At 40.1% G+C, this 17,040-nt stretch overlaps 1 protein-coding gene across 1 annotated transcript in view; it reads right to left on the bottom strand.

Moving 5' to 3' along the window:
• LOC140722861 (uncharacterized) overlaps positions 1–17,040 on the bottom strand; it is a 118,100-nt gene that overhangs the window by 66,591 nt on the left and 34,469 nt on the right. The window contains exons 5-7 of the mRNA XM_073037501.1: positions 11,729–11,851; positions 6,384–6,497; positions 111–224 (exon numbers count right to left, since the gene is read on the bottom strand). Of these exons, the coding sequence (XP_072893602.1) occupies positions 111–224; positions 6,384–6,497; positions 11,729–11,851 (351 nt within the window). The remainder of the gene's footprint in view (positions 1–110; positions 225–6,383; positions 6,498–11,728; positions 11,852–17,040) is intronic.

Below are 17,040 nucleotides of genomic sequence, written 5' to 3' on the forward strand. Positions count from 1 at the left end.
ATGATTTAAAAATTCATGACTGGTTGGAAAAGTGCTAAACCAACCGTGCCGTTTTCATTCGACGTAGTTTAACTGTGAAGTGCACCAGTGCCTCTCAAAATTCCACTTACCTTTTTCATTTTCATCTCCTGCATCGGTTTCTGGATCGTCTATTTCGGGCGTTTTTATTTCGTCTTCGTAACTTTCATCTACGTTAGAAGGCGTGGACAATATCGAGTCAGAACCTGATCGAAAAATGTTTCATTGTAACATGTGGAGAATGTAGAGAAAGTCTGCAAATTCTCTATAACATGGAGTTGATAACATTGAAAGATCAATTTACTGAAGAAATAAAATACCAAGAAGACCTTGTTCCGCTTTGTAATTTATCTGGAATTTTCTAGCAGTCCTATATCACAGCTCTTCCTTAAAAAGAGCTTTTACTATCCACTTTGATATCGTTTTCTAGCATGCTATCATATTCCCAATTTACACTCCTACTGATTCTTTTAGTTGCTCATGTTGACTTTTAAAACCGTTCCAATCCTCTATCTTCCCTACATTTTTTTTTTCATTTTTGCATGCCCTATCTCTTGGTTTTATTTTAACTTTGACTTCCCTTGTCAGTCAAAGTTGTATTATTTTGCCATTTGATTATTTTTTTCGTTTTTGGAATAGATCTATACTTTCTCATTTTCCCAAGAAACTCACGTAATTTCTGCTCTACTGTAACCCACTCCAACCACAACATCTGTTTGTAATTTATTTTCACCAACTCTTCTCTCATACCACTGTGATTTCCATTACTCCACAGAAATACTATTATTTCAGACTTCACTTCCTCCCGGCCAAATTTCAATTGGGGCGGGGGGGGGGGCGGGGGAAGAGGACCGTATATAACTGCTATCGGAGTTCTATTCTGCTTACACTTACTGAACTGAACCCCAAATGATTCAACATCTTCCAATTCCATGTCAGATCTTTCTACCGATTAGATGCCATTGTTTACCCGAGAACGATGCTACACCGTCCGCCTGCCTTCTTCTCCCTCCGATACAATGTGTAATCTTGAGCATTTAATACCCATCTGCAACCATCCTTTAACCATGGTTCGGCCATGGGCACAAACTCATACCTGACAATATGTAATAGTGCAACAAGAGCGCCCACCTTCTATCTTATACTTCCTCCTCTAAGATACAACAATTTGTTATACAACAAATTTAGTGACCTTTGGCACTATCGGGAACTATCGATCTCAGAGAGACTGATATACACGCTACGTTAGATAGTTTAATCGATTTTTGTGGAATACTAACACAAGCTGTTCAGTCTGCTTCACAAAGGTTTTCTGCTGCTTGGAGTGGCAAATCGGAAGGAGGATACATCTTTACTCCTGGTGAGTGGGTCCTGGACAAGAAACTTCCTAGGAACTCCTTGGAGCACTGGGGGTTCAGCAGTTAAGGTAGAAGATAAATATCACTGTATACACGCGTACAACTGCAAGTGAGCTAAATTGAGTCTAGATTCAGGCAAGTACTGCCGGAAGACTTCACGCACGAATATAATAATTGGACTTTATTATCATAATCTATACTTTCATGTATGCATAAAGCGATTATTCGGTAATGTGCATATATTTATGTTTTACCGCCTGCGAATTTTCAGGTATGTTTCTGTTAGCGTCACGTATAGAATCAAAAGGGAAGATTGTTGGAAACTCTCTTATTAAGTACGTTTTTAGAAGATTTGTACTTATTAATTAATTTATGTATTTTCCACTCCCACTCCTTTGCATAAAGCTGTATAGCAGAAACACGAACGGTTTATCACCTTACTCCTTACACCTTACTCTACTTCATTGGCACATTACCTATCTGATGTTATTGTTTTAATTATGTCGCCTATTAAATTCCTTAACCTTTTTTTAACTTTAATCTGTTCTTTCTCTAACACATTTCTCTCATCTTTAAAAGTGAATGATTTTCCAGAAGAGCCATCAGCTCTTTATTTTGTGTTTACTTGCACTCTAAAATGAACCGAAATCTTGCAACTAATATTACTGGTTATTCCTGCCACCCTTAAGAACCCTAAGGATCGGAAATTAAACAGAGATTCAACAGCTGCACCCGCGTTTTCCATACATTTCTGGTTGCTCCTTTAGAGGAAAGTTTTGGCGAGGGCGCAGGTGAGTAATACTAAGATTGCATGTGCTCTAACGAGAGGTTGTATAAGCTTGGGCTGTTTTCTCTGGAGAAGCGGAGGCTGAGAGGAGAGCAAAGTGAGGCTTAGAAGTTTGAGGGACATAGCTAGAACAGATCGAGAGTGGGTTTTTTTTCGGAACTGAAATCTACAATACCAGAGGGCATGTATTTAAGGCAAATTCGGGTGATATGAAAGGAAATTAATATATCCTTTATTAAATTCATGGTGTGAAATGAGGGGATGGGGCGGCTCTGTTAGTGAGAAATAAAATGCAGTCCCTTGCGAGGGGTGACATAGAATCAGGAGATGTGGAGTCAGTATGGATAGAAGTGAGAAATTGTAAGGGCAAAAAGACCTGATGGGGGTTATCTGCAGGCCCCCAAATAGTAGCCTGGATATAGGGTGCAAGTTGAGTCAAGAGCTAAAATTGACATGTCGCAAAGGTCATGCTACGGTTGTAATGGGGGATTTCAACATGCAGGTAGACTGGAAAGATTAGGCTGTTTCTGGACCCCAAGGAAGGGAGTTTGTGGAGTACCTCCGAGATGGATTCTTAGAACAGCTTGTACTGGAGCCTACCAGGGAGAAGGCAATTCCAGATTTAGTGTTTTGTAATGAACCGGATTTGATAAGAGAACTCGAGGTAAAGGAGCCATTAGGGGTTAGTGGCCATAATATGATAAGTTTTAATCTACAATTTGAGAGGGAGAAGGGAAAATCGGAAGTGTCAGTATTACAGTTGAACAAAGGGGATTGTAGAGCCATGAGGGAGGAACTAGCCAAAGTTGACTAGAAGAATACCCTAGATGACAGTGAAACGACAATGGCAGGTATTTCTGGGAATAATACAGAAGGTGCAGGATCAGTTTAATCCAAAGAGGAAGAAGGATTCTAAGGGGAGAACGGAATGACCTTGGCTGACAAGGGAAGTCAAGGACAGTTTAAAAATAAGACTTCACGCACGAATATAATAATTGGACTTTATTATCATAATCTATACTTTCATGTATGCATAAAGCGATTATTTGGTAATGTGCATATATTTATGTTTTACCGCCTGCGAATTTTCAGGTATGGTTCTGTCAGGGTCACTTATAAAATCAAAAGGGAAGATTGTTGGAAACTGTCTTTTTAAGTACGTTTTTAGAAGATTTGTACTTATTAATTAATTGGTAATCATTTTCCAATGTTCTGTAGATTCAGGATCAGTTCCTGAGAATTGGAGGGTAACTGCTGTTATTCCACTTTTTTAAGAAAGGAAGCAGAGAGAAAACAGAGAATTACAGACCAGTTTGCCTGATATCAGTGGTGGGGAAGATCCTGGAGTCAATTATAATAGATGAAATAGCCCCACATTTGGATAGCAGTTACAGGATCGGTCCGAGTCAGCGTGGATTCATAAAGGGGAAATCATGCTTGACTAATCTTGTGGAATTTTTTGAGGATGTAACTGTGAAAATGGACGAGAGAGTGCTAGTGGATGTAATGTACCTGGACTTTCAGAAAGCCTTTGATACGGTACCACACAGGAGATTAGTGAGCAAAATTAGAGCACATGCAGGTACAGCAGATAGTGAAGAAAGCACATGGCAGGTTGGCCATCATAACAAGGGGAGTTCAGTACAGGAGCAAAGAGGTCCTTCTGCAGTTGTACAGGGTCCTGGTGAGACCACACCTGGAGTATTGTGTTCAGTTTTGGTCTCCAGATTTGAGGGAAGAGATTCTTGCTATTGTGGGAGTGCAGCGTAGGTTCACGATGTTAATTCCCATTATGGCGGGATTGTCATACGTTGAAAGATTGGAGCGACTGGGTTTATATACATTCGAATTTAGAAGTCTGAGCGGGAATCTGACTGAAACATATAAGATTATTAAGGGATTGGACACGCTAGAGGCAGCAAACATTTTCCCGATGTTTGGGAAGTCCAGAACCAGAGGCCACTGTTTAGGGAAAGGGGTAGGCCATTTAGAGAGAAACTTTTTCACACAGCGAGTTGTGGATCTGTGCAATGCTCTGCCTCAGAAGACAGTGGAGGCCAATTCTCTGGATGCTTACAAGTAAGAGTTAGAAATCTTAAAGATAGCAGAGTCAAAGGATATGGGGAGAAGGCAGGAACGGGGTGTTGATTGTGGATGATCAGTCATGATCACAGTGAATGGCGGTGCTGGCTCGAAGGGCCGAATGGCCTACTCCTGCACCTATTGTCTATTGAAATTTGAGGGGCAACTCTTTCTTTACAGAGAACGTGCTGATTTCCTGGAATGCGCTGCCTGTAATGGCGGTCGAGGCAAAAACATTAGAGTCTTCTAAGAGTCGTTTAGGTTGGCATATAGATAAAAGAAAAATGGAAGTGTATGGGCATCGTGTAGATAGAAGAGATTAGTTTATGTTGGCACTTCAAAGTGCATAGTACATTCATTACGAAAAAAATGCATAAATTATAAAACCCTGAGATTCATTTGCTCACAACCCGAAAGAACCCAATTACAGAAAAAATAAATAAATAAAATACCAGCACGCGATATTCAAGAGAAACAGGAAGAAAACAGTAAAGAAATCATACGTACAATTGAAGCAAACAGCAAGAAATGCAAGCCGAAAACTTACCCTTCAGATCCGAACACCGGAGCAGCCCGGAATAGTCTAGTGCCTCGCTTGTCAGGGCATCATATTCTTAATTTATTTGTTTCGTAGGAACATTGCGTATTGAAGGGCCTATTGCTCAGTTGTAGATGTTCTATGTTCTTTGAAAGGCATTCCTCTAAAATGTTAAGTTATGTGCTGTACCATACTATGTTCGATGTTCTAAAATACTTAATACGGTTTGAGCTGTATTAGTTATTACTCATTAGGGTTTATGAAACTGACGAGTGACCTTGTGGAGATTCATAACTTCACCAGAGGTCAAGGGATTTAGAGTAGGGAAAACGTCTGAATGCTGTTTAAGGAGTCGACAATTATAATGGTGATATTTAAAGCGAGAGTCGAAAGATTCAAAAGATGAATGCTATCGGCAATGCAGGAGCAACGTAGCATAACGTGTGCTGCTGAACATCAAAATTAACTTTGAAGGAATTTCAGAAATAGTTTCCTTTCGGGCAATATTTATGGTAATATGGATATCGGAATTATCTTTGAAACCAAACCCTCTAATGTCTTGCGAAATAAGAGGGTGAAAATAATCAACATAAACATATTCAGGAATCGACAACTGTAGACGCGAAATTGAAGAACAGAGATGAAAGATGAAATAGCAACTCGTGACATAACTTTATCAATGTATGCATCGTCGGTATGTAAATATTACACACAAGCAAGACGTAGAAACACCTTTACTAACGCCATTGAAAATACACTTGTTCTGCTAGATTGATAATCAAATGCAAAGTAACGTTATATCGACGAATATAGATTTGCAACTACTTGTGTTGATCAATCAGAATGGTTCATCTGCGGTAAATGGATATTCCAGGATCTACGTTTCAAAGGGATTTTAAATGATGCCTCTAATAACCAATGGGTTTCTTATATCTGTGTCTTGTTAAGCTTTAATGTGTTCTTTGTCATCTCGGTTAGTTCAGATAAAGGCTATGTCCATTCCATAAGAACCTCGGTGAATCTATTTATTTATTTATTTGCATGTATATTTTTATTCATTCATGTAGATTTTATTATTTTATTGTTTGCTTTTTCCTATTCGTCCCCTCTATCTAACTTTCCTTTTCTATCTCTATACCGTTCCTCCATCACATCTTTCGCTCTCTTCCTTCCCACATGAATGACTTCCTCGTTGAGCAACGATTTGAAATAGCATCAGGAGGATTTAATAAATTCATCACCTTGTGAACACTTTTTTTTTCAGGTTCTTGTTCCTGATTTAAGTGGATCTCAGTCAGTGAATTAAAGGTACCCAGAATGATTTCTAGTAAATTTTGTTCAGAATCGTGTGTGTGAGCTTTATTCTCTTTCGCCTTCGCTTTATTCTCACTTAAATATCTTGTAACGTTTCAGATAAAAAAAAAACTATCTTGATTTGAGAATTCAGCATTTCACAAGATACAACAAATAATATTGTCAAAATATTTGACATGATTTAAAAAATCATGACTGGTTGGAAAAGTGCTGAACCAAACGTGCCGTTTTCATTCGACGTAGTTTAACTGTGAAGTGTACCAGTGCTTCTCAAAATTCCACTTACCTTTTTCATTTTCATCTCCTGCATTGGTTTCTGGATCGTCAATTTCGGGCACTTTTATTTCATCTTCGTAACGTTCATCTTCTTTAGAAGGCGTGAACAATATCGAGTCAGAACCTGATCGAAAAACGTTTCATTGTAACATGTGGAGAATGTAGTGAAAGTCTGCAAATTGTCTATAACATGGAGTTGATAACATTGCAAGATCACTTAACTGAAGTAAAATACCAAGAAGACCTTGTTCCGCTTTATAATTTATCTGGCCTTAATTTCTAGCAGTCCTATTCCAAATCTCATCCTTAACAAAAAGCTTTTACAATCCAGTTTGATATCGTTTTCTAGCATGCTATCATTTTCTAAATTTATCCTCCTAATGATTCTTTTAGTTGCTCTCTGTTGACTTTTAAAAGCATATCAATCCTCGATCTTCACTCTTTTTTTTTATTTCTGCATGCCCTATCTCTTGGTTTTATTTTAACATTGACTTCCCTTGTCAGTCAAAGTTGTGCTATTTTTCCATTTGACTATTTCTTCGTTTTTGGAATACATCTATACGTTCTAATTTTCCCAAGAATCTCACGCTATTTCTGCCCTACTGTCACCCAGTCCACCAACGACATCTCTTTCAAATTTATTTTCACCAGCTCTTCTCCCATACCACAGGAATTTCCTTTACTCCGCTGAAATACTATTATTTCAGACTTCACTTCCTCCCTATCAAATTTTAATTTTGGGGGTGTGAGGAGGACTGTATATAACTGTCATCAGAGTTCTAATACGCTTGTAGTTTCTTAACTGAACCCAGAAGGGTTCCATGTCGGATCTTTCTACTGCTTTGATGCCAACACTTACCCGAGAGCGATGCTACCCCCTCTGCCTGCCTTCTTCTCCCTCTAATATAATGTGTAACTTTGAGCATTTAATTCCCACCTGCAACCATACTTTAGCCATGACTCGGCGATGGGCACAAAATCATACCTGACAATATGTACTAGTGCAACAAGATAACCCTCCTTATTTCTTATACGTCCTGCTCTAAGATACAACAATTTGTTCTACAAGAAGTAGTGTATTTGTTACCCTTTTTGATTCTGCTTCCGTTGACAGGACAGTTAAGCTGTTACGCAGGACGACATTGATGTTAAGAAGGCGTATGGTGTGTTGGCATTCATCAACCGCGGGATTGAGTTCAAGAGCCATGGGGTAATGTTATAAAACCGTGGTCAGACCCCATCTGGAGTTCCTTGTTCAGTTCTCTGGTCACCTCACTATAGGACCAATTTGGATACTATAAAGAGTGGCAGAGGAGATTTAAAAGTATGTTGCCTAGATTGATGAGCATGCCTTATGAGAATAAGTTGTGTGAAATTGGCTTTTTATCCTCGAAGCGATGGAGGATGCGATGAAAACTGATAGAGGTGTATAAGATGATAAGAGGCACTGATCGTGTGGATAGTCAGAGGCTACTTCCCAGGGCTGAAATGGATAACACTAGGGTGCATAGCTTTGATGTGCTTGGAAATAGGTAACAAGGGGATGTCAGAGGTACGTTTCTCACACAGAGAGCGGTGAATGCCTGAATTGCACTGCCTGCGGCGCCTTTGGAAGCGGATAGAATAGTGTCTCTCAATAATCTCTTAGATAGGTACGTGGAGCTTAGAAACATTGCAGGCTATGCTCTAGGGAAATTCTAGGCAGTTTCTAGAGTAGGTTAAATGGTCGGCATAACTTTATGGGTCGAAGGGCCTATAATGTGCTGTGGACTTCTATGTTCAATGTTCCATGTTGTAATTACAGTAAATATATATGTACTTTAAATAGTGAATTCAAAATAGAGCAAAACAAATAAAATAACGTGGTTTTGTTAATGTGTTCGATATCCACTTAGAAATCGGATGGTAGAAGGGAAGATGCTACTCCTGTATCGCTGAGTACGTGCACTTAGGCTTCTGTACGTCCTTCCTGACAGTAGCTAGGAGAGGAAAACATGTCCTGGGTGTGAGGGACTTAATAATGGACGCTTCCTTGATGAGACACAACTCCTTCATTATGGCCTGTGCTGGTACCAGTATAAATACTTGGAGAGCTTGAAACCCAAGAAACTGAAATCTTTCATTCGCTCCACTTCTAATCCTTCAATTAGTATTCGTTCTTGTTCCCACGTTTTGACCTCACTGAGGTCCACAATCTGCCCTTTCCTCTTACTGACGTCGAATGCATGGTTGTTGCTGCGTCACGGTTCAGCTGGATGGTATCTCGCTCCTGGACGTTCTCAGATTACTGTCTGAGATTCTTCCAACAATCAGTGTTTCATTAGCTAAATTCTTCGATGGCATTTAAGCTATACCTATACACACCGTAATTACTATGGAGGGAGTAGAACAGTGGGCTAAGTACACACCCCTGAGGTTCGCCAGTGAGCAGCTGACATTATTTCAATTTTCAAAGACTGTGGTTTTCCCATTCTCCCCTATAAGTTCAATTAATCCAAGGTGAAGCTCCATTTCCTTGACCCGTTTCCCCTTGGGCTGGCGCTCGGTGAACCTTGAGCAGATTTGTTTATCCGAGAGAATGGAGGTGGTCCAGGCTTTCTACATTCCACAGATAGGATAAACACTGTCCCGTTAACCATTCTCACTGCGCCACTACGCCCTGACAGACAAGGAATGAACAAATTGGGCATCCCGCCCAAGCCTATGGAGCCGAAGTTACTCTAAAACAGCACGCTCAGAGAAATGGCTGCAACTCTTGCCCTTGCTTACTCGCACTTTCTAATGGTCCTTCCCGTTGCTTGGGCGTTTCCCAGCTCAGAGAAAACTGCAGAAAAGCTCTGCATTTTATATCTTGATCGTGGGACTATTCAAATATAGCATTTTGTCATGCAAACCTTCTCAATGATAGGTGGCTGCCATAAACAGTTAACAATATGTAGTCTATCAGAGTATATTTCACGGAATAGATCAGCTGGACCGAACAAACCATTTGTGCTCTTTGTAAGTTTATCCGCCGGATCTATGATCATTTCTTTTTCTTTTACTCATGTGTGTCCTGTTCAGATTTAAAATGTTTGTATGTCTCCACGGGTCGTTCATATGAAAGCGATGTTAATTTCAACAAGTATCCTTTATACCTATATATGTATTTACATGTTTCGTTCCAGCTGTCGTGTAATTTTCATATTTTCCTTTATCCCTTCTTGCATTTCCTTAATTATTCTCTATTTCTCTTTCATTTTTTATGTCCCTTTCTTTCTCGATATCATTCCTTCCTGCTATCCTTCATCATATCTTTCGCTTCCTTCCTTCCAGATTAATGACTTCTTGGTTGAGCTATTGTTTAAAAGAGCATTAGGGAGTTTTAATGTACTCATAAGTTTCTGTACATACAGTGGCATGCAAAGGTTTGGGCAACCCTGTTCAAAATTTCTTTTACTGTGAATAGTTATGTCAGTAGAAGATGAACTGATCTCCAAAAGTCATAAAGTTAAAGATGAAACATTCTCTCCAACATTTTAAGCAAGATCAGTATATTATTTTTGTTTTAATACAATTTTAGAGTGAAAAAGAAAGGAAAGGAGAGTCATGCAAAAGTTTGGGCACCCCAAGAGATTTGAGGTCTCAGATAACATTTACCAAGGGCTCAGAGCATAATTAGCTTGTTAGGGCTATAGCTTGTTCACAGTCATCGTCAAGAATGGCGTGGTGATGCAAATCTCTAAGCTTTATAAATACCCTGACTCCTCAAAGCTTGTACGAACAGTCAGCAGCCATAGGCTCAGCTAAGCAGCTGCCTAGCGCTCTGAAATTAAAATAAACAATGCCCATGAAGCAGGAGAATGCTATAAGAAGGTAGCAAAAAGTTTTCAGGTAGCCGTTTCCTCAGTTCGTAATGTAATTAAGAAATGGCAGTTAACAGGAACGGTGGAGGTCCAGTTGAGATCTGGAACACCAAGGAAACTTTCCGAGTGAAATGCTCGTAGGATTGCTGGAAAGGCAAATGAAAACCCCCGTTTGACTGCAAAAGACCTTCAAAAAGATTTAGCAGTCTCTGGAGTGCTGGCACACTGTTCTACTGTGCAGCGACACCTGCACAAATATTACCTTCATGGAAGAGTCATCAGAAGAAAACCTTTCCTGCGTCCTCACCACAAAGTTCAGCGTCAGAAGTTTGCAAAGGAACATCTAAACAAGCCTGATGCAGATTGGAAACAAGTCCTGTGGACTGATGAAATTAAAATAGAACGTTTTGGCCGCAGTGAGCAAAGGTATGTTTGGAGAAAAAAAGGTGCAGAATTTCATGAAAACAACACCTCTCCAACTGTTAAGCACGGGGGTGGATCGATCATGCTTTGGGCTGTATTGCAGCCACTGGCACGGGGAACATTTCACTGGTAGAGGCAAGAATGAATTCAATTAAATGCCAGCAAATTCTGGAAGCAAAAATCACACCATCTGTAAAAAAAAAGCTGAAGATGAAAAGAGGATGGCTTCTACAACAGAATAATGATCCTAAACCCACCTCAAAATCCACAATTGACTACCTCAATAGGCGCAAGCTGAAGGTTTTGCCATGGCCCTCACAGTCGCCCGACCTAAACATTATCGAAAATTTGTGGATAGACCTCAAAAGAGCAGTGCATGCAAGATGGCCCAGGTATTTCACAGAACTAGAAGCCTTTTGCAAGGAAGAATGGGCGAAAATTCCCCAAACAAGAATTGACGGACTCTTAGCTGGCTACAGAAAGCGTTTACAAGCTGTGATACTTGCCAAAGGGGGTGTTACTAAGTACTGACCATGCCGGGTGCCCAAACGTTTGCCTCGGGCACTTTTTCTTTATTGTTATTTTAATACTGTAAAAGATGGAAGTAAAAAAAAAATGCTCAAAATATTAAAGAACTGCGTCATCTTTTAACTTTATGCCTTTTGGAAATCAGATCATCCTTTACTCGCTTAGGTATTCACAGTAACCGAGAATTTGACCAGGGGTGCCCAAACTTTTGCATACCACTGTATATATATATTTCCGCACAATACTTCTATTCGTGATGTAAAGGGTAATCAGCGAGTTCAATGGACCCAGGGTGATTATTTGTAAATTATTTCAGATTAACGTGTGTGGGAATTTTTTTCCATCTTCCCTCACTTAATCTCTATTCGGTTTCGTACAAATCTTCTGATAGCAATCCATTTTGATTTCTGGATTCGCATTCTACAGAATGTAACACGTAATGGTGTCAAATTATCTGATGCCCACTACTGGGTGAGAACCTATAAAATCATTGATGTCATTTCATTCGACGCGTCTAGACATTGTGAAGCACTCCAATGCTTCTAAAATTTCGACTTACCCGTTTTCCCTATATCCGATGTATAGCTTTCTGTGTGATCTTGTATACCTGGTTTTCCCTTTTCACGTTGGTACCCCGAGCCTTCATCTACTTTAGAAACCCTGGGTATTGCATGCCCGGTACCTGACAGAAATAAAAATTGTCTGATTGTAACACAGCGATTTTGGAGTGGAAGTATGCAAATTGCTTGCCAAATAGAAGTGAAAATTTTGAAGGACCCTTTACTAAATAATTAAAACACAGGCATGCAATGAGCTCAAGTCAGCGATTTACCACGGATGATTTCACAAAAGATATTTCTGCAGTACTATTCTCACAGGGATAACATTGAATTGTCTACAAGTGCAAAAGCTTTGATTTCGAAATATAACGTCCAAATCAAGCAATATAACAGATAGAAATATATCTTACACATGTTGAAGTTTTATGTGGTTTAGACCACCAACCAATGAAATTCTAATTAAATATAGCTATTTTCTTGCATTTTTATAGCTGCATCGATATTTTGGGAGCAGGCTAGATCTTCAGACTTCTTGACAGTATAGTTATATTAAGAATAATTCAGAAGTAGAAATAATGTAACAACTGTGAGAAAGAGTTACTGTGTTCAATTTCCACTTAAGAATCGGATGGCTGAAAGGAAGAATTTGTTCCTAAATCCCAGAATGTGTACCTTCAGGTTTCTGCCACCTATTTCCTGACGGTAACAATAAGCAGAGGGCATTTTCTGGGTGAGATGGTTCTTAATACTGGACGCCACCTTTCTGAAGCATTGATCTTTGAAGATGTCTTGATTACTATGGAGCCTGGTACCCAGGATGGAGGTGACAAGCTGTACAAATTTCTTCAGCTTCACTTCATCTTGTGCATTAGGAACCACCCAGCACCAGCACATTCAGTAAGACAGCCTGTCAAAAGGCTTTCCACGGTACAGCTGCAGACATTTTTCAGTGTTTTAGAAGACGGACCAAATACCACAATGAAATAGAGCCATTACTCTGCTTTTTTGAGAGTCGCATCGGTATGTTAGGACCAGGTTAGATCCGGAGAGCTCGTGACAGCCAGGGAGTTAAAACCGCTCACTCTTTCCACTTCTGATCCCTCTGTGCAAATTTAACAATATCCATGGAATTTGAAGATTATATGTTTGAGACGAGGAAATAAGCAACATGACGGATTTTGAGCAGTCTGGGACATTATTCCTTTGGGAGTAAGAGTTTATGGACTGACCACATAGCAGTGTATAGCATCAGAAACGGCATCGCTGAGATCATCGTTCCCAGTGATTTTCCACGGTTGGGGAAACGAAAACTAGTGGCAATATTTAAGACGACAGGCAATTCTTCCAGTCCACCCCACTCCCTGCCTTCTGTCCACACACTTTAATGCTTGGCTGCTCAAGAACCTATTTATGTCTGCCTTAGAGCACCCCGTGACATGGCCTCCACAGCCGCTCGAGCCAACAAATTCCACAGAATTATCACCCTCTGACTGAAGAAATGTTTTCACATCTTTTCGCATCTCTTTTCTAAATGGTCATCCTTCAATCCTGGAGACGTGCCCTCTTGTCCTAGACTCCCCTACCTTGGGGAATAACTTTGCCATATCTAATCTTCTCAGGCCTTTTAACATTTGGAGAGGTTCTATGAGATGCCCCCTCATTTTACTGAACTCCAGGTACACCATAATCTCATCTCTACCAATTGATTCCAACAATTTCCCAACCACTGATGTCAGGCTAACAGACCTCTAGTTTCCTTTTCAGCTGCCTCCCACCCTTCTTAAATAGAGGAGTTACATTTGCAGTTTTCCAGTCATCAGGTACAATGCCAGAATCCATCGATTCTTGAAAGATCATTGCTGGTGCCTCCGCAATCTGTCCAGCTACTTTCTTCAGAAACCAAAGGTGCATTCCATGAGGTCCTGGATATTTATCGATACTCAGACCATTAAGCTTCCTGAGCACCTTCTCAGTCGTAATTTTCATTGCACATGCTTCACCTACCTGACACTCTTGAAAGAACATATACTGCAGATTCGATGCAATGCTCCTCAGACAGGATGAAGAGGTCAATACTCCCCAATGCCATTAGGCTTTACAATTCAACCGCCAGGACTTAAGAAATTTTTAAAAGCTATTATTAATGCTTTTTGAGATAGTGATTTAGATGCATATCACATTTTTTTACTGAGTTAAGTATTGTATCTAATTAGTTTTGCTACAACAAGTGTATGGGACATTGGAAAAAAAGTTGAATTTCCCCATGGGGATGAATAAAGTATCTATCTATCTATCTATCTATCTATCTATCTATCTATCTATCTATCTATCTATCTATCTATCTATCTATCTATCTATCTATCTATCTATCTATCTTCCACCGTGAAGACTGATGCCAAATACGCATTCAGCTCCTTTGCCATCTCTTTGTACTGTATCTCATTACAATATCTGCAGCACCATTTTCTATTGTTCCTATATCTGCTCTCCACTTGCTATTACCCTTTATATCATTAGAGAAATCTTTTAGTGTCTTCTTTTAGTCGCCAGCTTCCTTTCATAATTCATTTCCTTCCCAATGACTGCCATGCTTTCTTTCTGCATGTTTATAAAAAAAGCTTTCCAATCGCCTATCTTCCCACTAGCGTTGGCTTCCTTGTATGTCCTCTCTTTTGCTTTTACATTGGCTCTGACTTCACTTGTCAGCCACAGCAGAGTCCTTCGTCCATTCGAAAATGTGTTCCTATTTGGAATATATCTGTCTTGTGCATCCCTCACTTTTTTTTTCTCAGAGACTCCTGCCATTACTACTATCCTGTCCTTCTTGCTAGTCTCCCTTTCCAGTCAACTTTGGCCAGTTCCCCTCTCATGCCATTGCAATTTCCTTTATTCCACTGAAATAACAACACGTTGGAACTCAGTTTCTCCTTCTTAAACTTCAAAGTGAACTCGATCACTTTGTGATCACTGTTCCCTAAGGGCTCCTGTACCTTAAGCTCTCTCATCACCGACGGATCATTGTACAACACCCAATCCAGCACATCCGATCCCCTGGTCGGCTCAAGAACTAAATGTTCTAAAAAGGCAATCCATGGACATTCTACAAATTATCTCTCTTGAGGTCCAATACTGTCCTAGTTTTCCCAATCCACTTTCATGTTAAGATTCCCAACAATTATCACGGCATTGCTTTTCTCACAGGCCTTTTCTATCTCCTTTTGTAATATGTAATCCACATCCCGGATGCAGTTTGGAGGCCTGTATACATTACGGTAATTTACCCTTGCTATTTCTTAACTCAACGCATGACTTTCACATGACTTAATATTTTTTCTTATACACTGAGCCACTTCACGCCCTCTGCCTTCTAGCCTATCTTTCCGATATACTGTATATCCTTGGACGTTCAGCTCCCAATGGCAGCCATCTTTTAGCCAAGTTTTAGAGAAGGCCACAACGTCATACTTGCCAAACTGTTGTTGAATTTCAAGATGGTGCATTTTATTTCGTATGCTCTCTTTATTCAAATATTACACTTTCAGTCCAGTATTTGTTGCTTTCTGTTTTAACTGCACACGCCTCTACAGCCCTGTATCTCATCCCACTGACTGTGCTTATGCCTCCTCTCCTGCCTCTCCTTTCTGTCATCTCGGTTACACCTAGTTCTGATCTATTTCTGTCTTCCTCATCCTGAGCCCTCTGACGATGGATCCCAACCCCCTGCCAGATTAGTTTAAACCCTTCTTAATAGCTCTATTAAATTGGCCTGTTAGGATATTGGGCCCCTGTGGGTTCAGGTGTAACTTGTCCTTTTTGTACAGGTCGTACTTCCCCCAGCAGACGCCGCAATGATCCAGGAACCTCCCTACACCGGTCTGGCAGCCACACATTAATAAGTCTGCTCATGATATTCTTACGCCCGTTAGTTCGTGGCACAGGTAGCAGCCCTGCGATTGTTAATCTGGAGGTCCTGTTTTTCAGCTTATTACCCAACCCCCTGAATTCTCTCTTCAGGACCTCCTCCCTTTTCCTAGCAGCGTCATTGGTACAAATCTGTACCAAGACTTCTGGCTTTTTACATCATCCCTTCAGAATACTCTGCACCCGATCGGAGACATCCCGTACCCTGACACCTGAGAGGCAACACACCATGCGGGTATTTCTATCAGTCTGACAGAACCTCCTGTCTATACCTCTCACTATGGAATACACTGTGATGACCGTGTTCCTCATCTTCCTCTTACCATTCCGCACCACGGAACTAGGCCCAGTGTCAGGTCAACCTCTCAACAGCATTCATACAGATTATTGAGACGGATGATCACAGGGTGCTCTCTTCTTTCTGAGCTCTTTCCACCCCTTTCCCTACATTCAAACCTAAAAAATACGTTTGAATATGACTTAATTGCATATATGGTGGCAGATATTCACACTGTCTAACAAATGGAAGTGATAAAGGTGCAAGATCTCCGTACTAAATGATATAATCTTGATATAGTCTCAGGAAACACCTGTACATTAGCATGTATTCATTGACAAAATGTATTTGTGGAAACAAAAAAAATCATGCAGTTAGTAATAATGTTAAGTTCTCCACAATTGTTAAAGCCTCTCTTTTGAAACAGTGGAATTGCTTATTTAGAGACAAAGCGCGGAGTAGGACATTCCAGCCCAGCAAAATACATATTTAACCCTGATCTAAACAGAGGTCAATTTACAGTGCCGAATTAACCCTCTAATCGGTACATTTTTGGATAGTGGGAGGAGACTTTACACCCGGAGGAAGCCCACGGGCTCAAGGGAAGGAGTACAAACTAATTACTGATAAACTAAGCTGAAGGAACTTCCCATGTTCTCTGCTTCTCTGTGGTTTTAACTGATGCTTACATGAAACAAAAGAAAAGCTTTTCAACTCTGTGTCCTGCTATTTTTTTTATTTGTTCCTTCTCTCCTTATTTACTACATATAAATGCTATGTTTATGCATGGAAATAACATGCGCAGAATGGAGTCTGCAAGCATGGCCTAGAAGATGGAATTAATGACGTTGCAAGAACTCCTACTGAATTAATAAAAGACGAAAAGGATCTCAGCCAACGACTGCGTTTAACCACAGACGATTCCACCAAAGATATATCTGTAACCTAGCAAACATAATACTGAGTTATCCACAGGTGAACTAACACATCGAAACAAACAAACTAAAATGCAGATACGATAGCTTGGCGCCGTCTGTAGTTCGAGATTATATGGTGTGCACTGAATATCAAAACTACGTTCCGTTATTCCAGAAAGTGACATATACAGGTCAG

This window comes from Hemitrygon akajei, unplaced genomic scaffold (genome assembly GCF_048418815.1).
Source record: "Hemitrygon akajei unplaced genomic scaffold, sHemAka1.3 Scf000091, whole genome shotgun sequence".
Taxonomy (NCBI): Eukaryota; Metazoa; Chordata; class Chondrichthyes; order Myliobatiformes; family Dasyatidae; genus Hemitrygon; species Hemitrygon akajei.